The sequence below is a fragment of the Akebia trifoliata genome, chromosome 2, assembly GCF_017979445.1.
Source record: "Akebia trifoliata isolate Shusen 1 chromosome 2, ASM1797944v1, whole genome shotgun sequence".
NCBI lineage: Eukaryota > Viridiplantae > Streptophyta > Magnoliopsida > Ranunculales > Lardizabalaceae > Akebia > Akebia trifoliata.
Genome location: NC_141376.1, coordinates 25,454,819 through 25,467,633, shown reverse-complemented (window position 1 = coordinate 25,467,633; position 12,815 = coordinate 25,454,819). Strand labels below are relative to the sequence as shown.

Below are 12,815 nucleotides of genomic sequence, written 5' to 3'. Positions count from 1 at the left end.
CCAACCATGTGTGGTGTTTGTGTAGTGTACATTACGATGCATATGACATAAATGGATTAAGAAGACTTTAACTCCCACCATTTTTTGTCAAACTGTCTCAACCATTATATGCCCAAGGTTGAAATCAACTTACTAAAGATGAAATAAGGTGATTCATATCATCTTGAGGCTTTCTGAAGAAAAAAAACAAAAGAAATGGTTAGAAGTAAAGTAGAGATAATGCAAGTATTATTAAAGCAAATTATATCTTAAATCTACCTTGTTCCTTGAAATGTTTTCTTGGGTTCTTGGTTGAGCTTGAGTCTTTTGATGGATTGGATTGTAGGTTGAAGGTATTGATGTAGAGTTTAAGGTTAGAAAATGGTTGAAGGTTGTGGATTAGAGGATGATTGATAGCTTTAGAGTAGAGATTTTAAGTTAATAGAAGGTTGGAGGTATTAAGTAGAGATTTTGACAGAGTTTAATGTTGAAAGAGGGGGGTTTGAGAATATGAGTTACTCATAGAAAGTGAGACTATTTATAAAAATTTTAGAGAACTTTTAGGGATAAAGTAGTCCAACCCTAAAAACAAAGAAAATAACATGAGATTTATGTTATTTTTTTTTATATTTTTCATTTTTATAAGGGCAAGGGTGGAACTTGTGAGATGAAATCCTAAAAACATATTTGATCTTTGATTTTTTGATAAATAGAGGTGAAAGAACAAATGCATTTTTAGGAGGATAAATGAGACAGTGACATGTGTAAATGTGAGGTAGTAGGTAAAAAATAGACATTGATTTATTTGTAAATAACACATACAGTAATGGTAGATATATATTTTTGAAATCGGACAATGAGAAAGATCCATGTATGTACTTGAAGCTTCTACCTTAGCTTTTGAGATTTTTACCAAAGATTAAAACACATTTTTGGTTTGGCCTCATTTTTTGAGAGGTGTTTTCTTAGGATTTCTCAAGGGAGTTGACTCTCCAACGAGATTGGAGCATTGGTCCACCAATGATGATCCCTCTTGAATGTTGGAGCTTATGAGAGACCACCATGTGTCCTCTTTTGGGGAGAGGTGTAAGACTATGGGTTTTTGGAGTCGGCATGAGCCTAGAATGGGCTTGGCATTGGGTTTTGGTTTTGACTTGGGTTATGGACTTATGATGATTTATATTTGATTATTTGGACTATGCTTGAAAGTGGGTTTAGCATTGGGTAAGGGGCATAGATAATGGATTAGTTCATAGAGAGTGAGTTTATATTAGAAAGTGGATATGAAATTAGATCAGATAATGGATTTAGAGATATGGGTTAGGAAAGTGGATTGGGTTAAAAAGATGGGTTAGGGACAAGGTTTGGGCATGCAAAACAATAAGAAATTGTGCATATATGCGTGAAGAAGATACTAACTGGTAATTATTATAGATCGTGGGCCCGGTTAAACACCTTTGGGTTTTTTTTTATTGAAATCAACTTGAAATTTTGAAATTTTAAGCTTTTCGAATGAGTTTGTGCAAATTGGGATGTCTACACGTCTATTAAATTTAGGTTTGCAATTGCATTTGTATTGTTTATTATAATTCTATTCTTTATATAATCAATTGTCTATTGACTTTTATTATTATTATTATTATTATTATTATTATATGGGTATTCTTATAACCTATGGAATGTAAATATGTAGATGGAATAATAGAACAATGATACACATTTATTCTCGTTTACTTTTGAAAAATAATAGACATTGAAGGTGGTGATACTAGTACAAAGGTTGATGTTCAAGGTTTGAAAAGCCAAATAAGAGAAATATGAGTATGGACACAATTCGTATTGATATGCTGAACGAGGAGGCAATTAAGGGGGGAGAAGAACAATAACTATTGAGACAATAGTGCGTGGATCTCAATTAATACAACACTCTCTAAAAAGAGTTGATAAATAGTCACGAAGAAACATATTGAGAGTTGACTAAGAACAATGAAAGTAGATTATAAAAACTTTGTAGAACTTACAAGGAAGTCGTGATTTGGGATGGATCCAATATGGAAAAGTGGTACAACCTCAGATGATGCATGAGAGGCTCTACTTGAAAATAAAGTTAAGTATCAATTTCTTTATTCTATTTTGAATATTAACTACTCTTATTTAAGTTTGATTGTGTGATGATGGAATTTTTTTTTTTTGTGTGTGTGTGTGGATGTTGTTTCAAAAAAGCAAAGAGAAGTTTAAGCAATTTCGTGATAGGGTCTCAAATGGGATTTGGACAAGCTTGTAGTTATAACCAACAATTATCATATGACAGGAGAATACACATATGGAACTATTGATTTTATTGATCTTGAAAATAATAATGGTGTAGAAGAGAACGATGACCAACTAGATAAGCAATATCAGAATTTGGATGATATTCAGGAAGGAGTAAGCATGTTTTTCGTTGTGTAAAGAATCTGTCTTTGAAAATAACAAGAACAAATATAAAATTAAAAAAAAAAAACTACTTTAGATTGACAAATATGGTCGTTCCATTGAGGATTGGGGGACAAATATTCCAAATTTTAGAAAATAAAAAAAAAATGGTGTGATTTTGGAGTAAAACTAAATTTTATCAAAAATAATTAAAATTAAGAAAAACTTACAATTTAAGAAAATATGGGGATAATGAATCCACAAAAATAACCTAATTAAATTTAATCATAATATTCAAGTTTTTGTTAGATAACTCAAATTAAGAATCCAACTAAGGATCTTAACTCGGAATATTTTTCATTAAAAACCTTTGTGAAATAGATCTAATAAATTGGCTAAAATTTCCTTCCCTTAAATATTTTATTATTCAATGATCCTCCACTACAGTGAGCATGCAATATAATAGATTTTTTCCTAGATCCCCTTTCTTCGATGCTGACAAACAACTAGACGGTCAAGCCTTGCTTAATCAATATCCATTAACTAAGGACTTTCTCAATGAGCATTTTTTTTTCTTTCTTTTCCCATGAGACTTTATGACTGAAAAAAGTAATGTTACGTATGCTTTCGAAGGCTCTATGAAGAGAATGGTGTAGATGTTTATTCCAATGCCAATTCAATTGGAGATGTTTGTGCCAATTCGGTTGGAGATGTTTGTCCCAATTCCGAAGATTCCGATTCGATTTCTCCTGATCCAGCTTCCATACTTTCATCTGCTACTGAGACAATTGTCATTGCCTTTTGATTTGGCACAAACACATTGGTCCAGCAGTGACTTTGTTCTTCCCACGACACGGCTGAAGCGTTCGGTTCATAAGATACTGATACTTTTTTCCTTATAAGTGGAATTTCAAGTTTTTTCCAATAATAACAGATCATGTCACGCATAGCGGATAAGGAGAAATAATTGAAAAATACTTATGATCCAAGGTTGTTGAAGAGAAATTTAGTAAACATTTAAAAACTAATGCAAGAACAAAAATACTAGAATTAAACTTAACTAATTTGACATGACTTCATCAATCTTCTTAGAATGGGAGATTAGTCAAGCATGATCATGAAAATATAATAGCAAAAATAAATAAAATATTTATCTTTATTATTGATGAACTCCTTGAAAAAATCTTCTTTGTTTTCCAAAATTATAGTAAATATAAAAATAAAACCTAAAGCTAAAAGGAGAAAACAAAAATTAGAAAAAAAAAGAGAGGAGAGAGAGATCGAAGAGAACTAGAAGTGAACCCTAAAATTAGAGAGTTAAGATCTTTTTATAGAGAAAAGTAAAAGTTGTTTTGGTAACACTTTTTCGCTCAAAAAACATTTGAATATATTATCTTTCATGAAATAGAAATATCTTCTCATTTAAGTTAAAGTTCTAGCCCCACTGACTTTGTCCCGTTTTAATAATCGAGTCATAATTTATGTCAAAAATGATGAAACATGATAGATTTGGAGTCTCTGACTTGTCACGCGTTTTTAACCATTGAAAAGTCCAAATTAACATTTCTTCATGAAATAAGAATTTGTTGTCATTTGAATTTATTTTCTAACGCCATTGACCTTGCCTTAATTTAATAAGTAAGTCAAAAGTTATGGGCAAAATGACATGATGTGATATATTTAGACTGAATGAAAGCTTGATTTTGTCAATTAGGGGTTATTAGATCTCTTGGATCGTGCTTTGACTTTGGTAGTTTTCCCACTCTTTGATTATTCTAGTTTCACCTATTATTCTTGCACACTTTTAGGCGTTTAACACAGCAAACATGCCAACCGTGTATGGATGCAAGATGACATTTTCTGTACTAAAAAGATAACATGAGAAGAAGTCACATGCAACCGATGAAATTAAGGATATTATCGAAGGAATAACTTTTTGACTTGATAATATTGTTAAGACTATTGATCCCTTCTATATTTCGACGAGATTGTACGAAGTGGTGATAAGTACCGATGACTTCAGTCATACATTTCTTATTAGGACTGTTGAGATTATTATGAATGACTCTTTTGCAATCAATATGTTTGTGTTGCAAGATAATGAATACACAAGGATGAAGTTGAAGGAATTGTATGAGAAGAAGAAGTTGGGTTATGTGAAGTGGAGGAGATATGTGATATTTAGGGTAAAATATGGGATTTGGACTTTCAATTATGTTTATTGTTGACATAGTATTTTTCGTAACTTATGCTGAGTAAAGAAATCATACCTCATTCAAATGGCCAACAAACGTGAAGTTGTACTTGGACTTAAATTATCAATAGAACGATGATGCTCGTACTAATAGACATGATTATGATCATCAAACTACATGAAAATTAAACAAGTGGCCTCGATGGCATATTAGGGCAAAGATTCTTGGATTTAGACCCCTTTAGAAGGACCCTACACCAAAATCTTGTTCCATATTTTAGATCAGATCATTGGGAAAACTTGATCCATTTGATAGTCTTATAGAATTAATATGATTTTTGGCCATTATAATCTAATTGATTTAACTCGAAAATTAAGGATTGAGTTAATTATATGAGTAATATATAATACTTACTCTATTTTCAATAAATAATTAAGAATGTTCTTCCAAGCGCGTCAAGTTCAAATACCTACGGGGATTGAGCACCTTTGGAGTATACCGACATCCAATATCAACTTTGGTATTAATTGTTTGTCTCCCTTCGCTGATTTATATAGTGACGATCTTGCTAAAAGTAGTAAAACCTACGAGATTGTCACTTTAAAACCTCTAATATCATTACTGTTCACGTTTTGCTAATTAAAATGAACAGTGAGCCAGAATTGTAAATCCATAAAAAATTGGTCACGTTTTCGTAATTATCTCTTTAGTTATTCAATTATTACACCACTTATGTATCTTGAACAATATTTCATTAGCATATTAGAATCAAGATCTGTTAAGAATAGAAAAAAAGAAATAGTAACTAAGCATCTTCACAGAGAATGAATTTAAATATTTTGAGAACAGAGTTCATATGATTTGAGAACGAGGATCGAAGAAGAATCAACTGTCAAACAAGGTTTGGGAAAAGAGTGGCATATCCCTAACAAAAGAATCTAGTCACTAAACTTCTAAATGGATCATATTAGCACTCTAACAATCAATCCGAATCAGAACTTATGATCCGATTGGATTCGACTAGATTTTGTAATAAAATTGGTTCAATCAACAAATCATTTGTTTTTCTTAAATTTTATATTTTAAGATCATAGTTTATCTTTAAAAAAAAAATAATAATAATAATAATCTTAACTATTTAGCAAACGTAAAACAGTCCAACAAAATTGAACCAAGGTCCGACCAATTTGAGAAATTTTGGATCCAGTTTTCAATTCGATTTTTAAAACATGACTCAAAAGTTCTCTCTGGGTATCATTATACCTCTTTTCCCAGGTGTCAATATTTCAATGGCCATTGGATTCAAATGATCTAAGGTTGGAGCATAAAATAACTCAAAAGAAAAAGATAACAGAAAAGGTTAAACTTTATGAAAAGTAAGGAGAAGATTTTCAGAAAATATTTGCGATGGTCTTTTTTTATTCAAAAAAAAAAAAAAAGACAAGACTTTCCCAAAAAAATATCTCGTAAAAAAAAATGGGAAAACTTTGTAATCTCTGTTCACTTTTCAGGTGGAGTCTATGCCCTTAATCATTTACTCACTATGCACACTCTCTCAACCAACAAAAACTTTAAATTCATGTAAAAAGAGTTTGATTCCACATTTTAGGAAAAAATCCATTTTTCCAATGCACATAATTTTCCCATCATTGTCAGAAATTATTTTGGAACAGTTACCTTAGTAAAAGACTTTCAGATATGACAGGAAATTATTTTTCACAATTACTTCAACTCCAATACTAAAAGTTAACTCTCTTTATAAATTAAAGAGATTCTATTGCCACACCAACAGCTACAAGGAGCTCCACATAATGTGTGTGAATTGGGGTGTTCTAAGCAAAAGTTGGTGTGTACTTAGTTTGTCGGTTCAAATTTTGGTTCGGAGTTCGTGATTTACTAATCTAAAATGAACCTCGTTCGTAAGGGAAAGTAGAGAAAATTTGTTTTTGAATTCGCTTTGGTTTGCTTGTGTATATATATAATTCAAATATACAAATTATGATATTAAAATTTTTTAAGTTATATAAAAATAAATTTATAAAATAATTCAAATTTTAAATTTGAACAATAAAAAAAATAAAAATCAATTAAAAAAATATTTTGTTTGCTGAATCAAATGTTTTGATTTGTCTAACCCGACCAAAATTTGGTGCTTTCGTGAATCGCTTGATTTTACAAACCCAGTACAAATCGTACCACTTTGTGGTTCGGACTAGTAGAAATGAATTAGGTTACATAGGGTGTGACAATGAATATGTCATAAATTCTTGTTATCTACAATCCAACACAATCATATTTTCCCAAAACCTATTTTGGGGAAAATATTTTCAAGAGAATCAATTTTAGACGGAAAAAATGTAAGCAAAATCATTGTCAAGGTTATGCACAAACAAGATAAAGCCAATGTATTAAAAATGAAGGGTATTTCAGTCTTTTACGACAAGATACCAATGAAAATCTGTCGATCCACTAAAAAGAGACACAGCAACTCTCAGTTCCCAATAAAGAGACCGATAAAAAATAGTTATAGTTAGATATTAAAATAAAAATCAAATAATAATAATAACTACAACGAAAATAACAATAATTACCGATATTTCATGAGGAACAAAGAATGGTGAGTTGTGTTACGTTTCACTGCTGTGACGGTCCGATACGAGAGCCTGAATCGCACCAGAAAGATTATTAACGGCTGAGATTAGACTCGCGATTCCTTGACGGTTCATCTCGTTTCGCGATTCTTCAATCTGAAGCCTTCGCTTTTCGATTTCCATCACATTTTGGTGTCGTTTGTCTTTCTTCTCTTCACAAGATAGAAGGGTTCGAGCAAGTACAGTCGCGCTCCGTTTTATACTCGATCCCAAGTTACTGATCTTTTTGCGTTTCGTACCGGATTCCAATCTTTCGCTCCGATCCGTTTCGGATGTATCGGACGTTTCTATTATCACCAATAAAATAAGAAGATTTGAGAAATTATTAGATTGAGTTTTGGTCACACGTTTGCATTATTATTTGGTGCTCCCATTAATATTATAATAAATAAAAAAAACTCAACCCAACAAGGTAACAATGGAGAGTTACTCTCTCCTCTGTCTGTGTTTATTTCTGTTTTTATTATATTCAACCGTTATTTTCCAAGACTTTGACTAGTAATTTCTCTGTAAAACAAAATTTTTATATTTAGAAATTATGTCCCTCATCAATCTACAATATTAAAGACAATGATACCATTTATCTAAAAAAAATTAAAATTACATCCCTTTACCTTTGACTTTGACCAATCCTAATTACAATGTTAAAAAAAATCAGTCTTGAAATCCGGATAGAACCGGTGGTCGAACCGGGTCCAACCTGGTTTGTGATAATGAACCATCAACTTTAAAAATAATTGACTAATTTTTTGCTAAAGTTTTAAATTAACTCCCCCTTTTCGTTTGACTCTTCAGAAGTCTAAGATGATAAAAAAAAAAAAAATTCTATAAAGCAGTTTTGAAATCAAATCGAACCATTCGGGTCATCTTCGTCGGACCGGTTTTCAAATTAATGAACAACCAACTTTAAATATAATAAAATAATTCATTAAAAGTTAATTTTTTATTAAATCTAGATAATCAAATATTAATAATACATATTAAAATCCATCAATTTTTACAAGGAAAATCCAAAATATATGCTAAATTCTTCTTTAAATATCATATTATCAATTGGAGTGCTCTCAGTAAAAATTGGTGTGGCAATAAAAATCAGAATTAGACAAATTCCGGTCGAACCCATTTCTTCAATTTTGGAAACATTTTGGGGGGTAAAAGGAGAAAAAAAATCTATTTATTTATTTATTTTAAATCCAAAGAATATATTATATTATATTATATTATATTAATGAGAGAGGGAGGTAAGTAAAAATACCTGAAACGACTGGTGGCTGAGGAGGTGGCGGAGGAGGAGGTGGAGGAGGAGGGTGAACAATAGGCAGCGTTACTGAAGCAGAAGTAGGTGCGCAAGCAGAAGCGGAAGCGGGAGCGGGAGCGGGAGCGGGAGCGGGAATGGATTGTAGCGGAGGAGGTTTGGTTGGGTATCTGTGATGGACCACTTCGTTGAGAGCCTCATAAACATCAGAAAGAAGACTAGTGGGGAGGTTTCGATCTTTGCGTTCGAACTTCTCCATTTGCCAATAAGAGGGGAAATCCTTGGAACCGTCGGATCGCGATTCGTAGTCACGAACCTTTTTGTAGTCTCGCAATAAATTATCCCACTTATCGTTGCATTGGTTTTGGCTTCTAAGACAACCATTTTTCCAACAATAGTTTTCAACCCATTTCCAACGAAGTTCAGCAGTTCTTGAAGAACTGGAAGATTGTTTGTTAGGTTTGGAGGTAGGGTCGTGAGGGGTGGTGCTAGCTTTGGTTCTTCGTTCATCGTCGAGTTTTTTGGCTGTGATGAGGACTAATGTTTCGTGAAGAGTCCAATTTCCCTTTCTGTATTCTCGAATGATAGATGTGGTGGGGGAGGGAGATGGGGTTGAGGAGGAGGAGACTAGAGGTTGTGGATGTGTATGTGGTGGTTGGTGGTGGTAGTGATGGTGGTCGACTAGGATTATAGCGGATGTGTTTGGAGGTTCGGACATAGCTTTGGCATTTGAGACACTTTGAGACTTGGGAGAAAGAGAGAGAGAGGGGTTTGGTCTAGAACCAAGGGGGGGTTAGGACTCTCCTGAGGAGGATGGGCAATCGGCATAGTATTTCATTCTTTATTGGGTTTTTTTCTAAGATTCATTGACGTTGGACACTGAGTGTCCAGTGAAGAATGTGATAAAGAAGGTAAGTTGGGCATATCCATCAATATAATAAAACACCTAAGAAGTTTTTGCTTACAAATTTTTTTTGCTCACAATGCTCATAGAATGCGAGATTCACCAATCACATGAGCCCGTGTGTATTGAATATGTCCAAAATGTATTGAATATACCCAAAATGTATAAAACTACCTTTGCTAGGTTGGATGTGGCATTCACTGGAGAGTTTATGTGTACTATGATGAAAAAATTTGTGAGCAAAAATCCACTCATTGGCGTTAAACATTTAATGTCCACCGAATAACATGATGAGAAGGAAAGTTGAGCATATCTATATAATAAAACCCTGAAGAATTTTTTGCTCACAGAATGTGAGATCCACTAATCACATGAGTTCGAGTGTATTGAATGGCATCTAAAACGTATAAGACTATCCTCGTTAGGCTTTACACAATATTCATTGGAGAGTCCGAGCATTGTGATGAAAATTTTTGTGAGCAAAAAATCACTCATAAATACACAACGGTAGGCCCACTCCAATTATAAGTGTAGGGGTATAAATGTCCCATTCTATTGAATAAATATTTACTTGTTAAGAAAAATGGATGTTAAGTTGATGAACCAATAACACAATGTCACGTGTATTGAAATAAAAAACATGATTGGCTAGTGGTGCGAAAATTGGGGATAAATTTTTTAAACCATTTTCTTATTTGGATTTCATATTTATTTTTATACATGTGGCATTGTTTCACTGGTTCATCAGCTTAGCACCATTTTTTTCTTGACAACAAATCTTGATTCCACTTCAGCTACTGTGGAGTGGGGTCCACACTCACTTTATTACCTTTCTTCTTTACCTCTTTTAACTTTATTATCTTTTCTCTCCTTCTCCCCCTTCAATAATATCTCTATAATTTTATTATCTTTCCTCTTTTACCTTTTTAACCCGAGAGAGGATGCCTGGGCTGTAGGCATGGACAAACTTTAGTTGGGGATCAATTTGACAAAATGGACCTAGTGGGGATGAACAATAGGTATTGTGTTTCATTCTTTATTGGGTTTTTTCTAAGGTTCATTGATCCTGGACAATGAGTGTCCAACAAAAAATGTGATAAGAAGGAAAGTTGAGCATATCTATCTATATAATAAAACATTGAAGAATTTTTTGAACACAATGCTCACAAAATGCGAGATCCACCATCATATGAGCCCGTGTGTATTGAGTGCATCCAAAATGTATAAATTTACCCTTGTTAGGCTTGATGTGGCATTCACAAGAGAGTCTATGAGTATTATAATGGAAAAAAATCTGTGAGCAAAAAATAACTCACAGGTGTTAGCCATTTAATGCCCAGTGAACGACATGATGAGAAGGAAGGTTAAGCATATCTATATAATAAAACATTGAATAATGTTTTTCCTCATAGAATGAGAGATCCAGCTACCACATGAGCTTGAGTGTATTGAATGGCATCCAAACCGTATAAGATTATCCTCGTTAGGCTTTACAAAGTATTCATTGGATAGTCTGAGCATTGTGATGAAAATTTTTGTGAATCTCTCATAAACACACAATGGTGGGTCTCACTCTATCTACAATAGTGGGGTATAAACATCCCACTCTAGTGAATAAATATTTGTTGTTAAGAAAAAGGGATGTTAAGTTTACGAACTAATAACACAATGTCATGTGTATTGAAGTAAAAAACATGATTGGCTAGTGGTGTGAAAATTGGAGATAACTTTTAAACCATTTTCTTGTTTGGATTTCACGTATATTTTTATATATGTGGCACCGTTTCATTGGTTAATCAACTTAGCACCATTTTTTGTTAACAACAAATCTCGATTCCACTTCAACTAATGTGGAGTGCGGTCCACCCTATCCCACTTTATTGTCTTTCTTATTTACCCCTTCAACTTTATTGTCTTTCCTTTCTTCTTCCCCCCTTCAATAATATCATTTTAATTTTATTATATTTTCTCTTTTACCCTTTTAACCCGAAAGATGATGCTTGAGCCGAAGACACGGACTAATAAAATAGATCCAAGGGGATGGGTAATAGGTATTGTGTTTCATTGTTTATTTGATTTTTTCTAGGGTTCATTGATGTTCGACATTAAGTGTCTAATGAAGGATGTGATAAGAAAGAAAGTTGAGCATATCTATCTATACAATAAAACACCTAAGAATTTTTTGCTTACAAATCTTTTTGCTCACAATGCTCACAGAATGTGAGATCCACCAATCACATGAGCCCATGTATATTGAATGCCTCCAAAATGTATAAATCTAGCTGTGTTAGACTTGATGTGGCATTCACAAGAGAGTTTATGAGTAATATAACGAAAAAAAATCTTTGAGCAAAAAACCACTCATTGGCATTAGACATTTAATGTCCAATGAAAGACATGATGAGAAGGAAAGTTCAGCATATCTATATAATAAAACATTGAAGAATTGGTTGCTCATAGAATGCAAGATCCACCAACCACATGAGCCCGAGTGTACTGAATGGCATCTAAAACGTGTAAGACTATCCTCGTTTGGCTTTACGAGGTATTCATTGGAGAGTTTGAGCATTGTGACGAAAATTTTTGTGAATAAAAAATCACTCATAAACACACAGTAGTGGGCCCCACTCCAACTACAGTTTTAGGGTATAAACGTCTCACTCTAGTGAATAAACATTTGATGTTAAGAAAAGTAAATGTTAAGTTGAGGAACCAATAACACAATACCATGTATATTGAAATAAAAAAGATGATTGGCTAGTGGTGTGAAAATTGGGCAGAAAATTTTTAAATCATTTTCTTGTTTGAATTTCACATTTATTTTAATACACATGGCACCGTTTCATCGGTTCATCAGCTTCATACCATTTTTTTTGTTAACAACAAATCTTGATTCCACTTCAACTACTAATTTTGATTCCACTTCATCTACTGTGGAGTGGGGTTCATACTATCTCACTTTATTATTTTTCTACTTTACTCCCTTCAACTTTATTGTCTTTTCTCTCCTCCTCTGACCTTCAATAATATCCATTTAGTTTTATTATGTTTCCTTTTTTACCTCTTTAATCTCAAAGACGACCTGGGCAAACTCTAGTTAGGGATCAATTTGACAACATGGACCTAGGGGAATGGGCAATAGGTATAATGTTTCATTCTTTATTGAATTTTTTTATGGTCATTGATGTTGGACACTAAGTGTCTAGCGAAGGATGTGATAAGAAGACAAGTTGAGCATATCTATCTATATCATAAAACATCAAAGAATTTTTTGCTTACAAGTTTTTTTGCCCACATAATGCGAGATTCACAAATCACATGAGTCTATGTGTATTGAATGGCATCCAAAATGTATAAATCTACCCTTGTTTGGCTTAATGTGGACACTAAGTAGGCGTTTGGATAGGACTCCTTGG

General features: G+C 33.0%; 1 protein-coding gene across 1 annotated transcript; it reads right to left on the bottom strand.

Moving 5' to 3' along the window:
* Positions 1-6,977: 6,977 nt before the first annotated feature.
* Positions 6,978-9,292, bottom strand: LOC147409976 (uncharacterized). The gene is made up of 2 exons (XM_086460187.1): positions 8,496-9,292; positions 6,978-7,527 (listed from the first exon to the last, which is right to left on the bottom strand). Exons 1-2 carry the CDS (start codon positions 9,211-9,213, stop codon positions 7,217-7,219), a joined length of 1,029 nt encoding a protein of 342 aa, XP_086316313.1. The 5' UTR covers positions 9,214-9,292; the 3' UTR covers positions 6,978-7,216.
* Between the last annotated feature and the right edge of the window lie 3,523 nt (positions 9,293-12,815).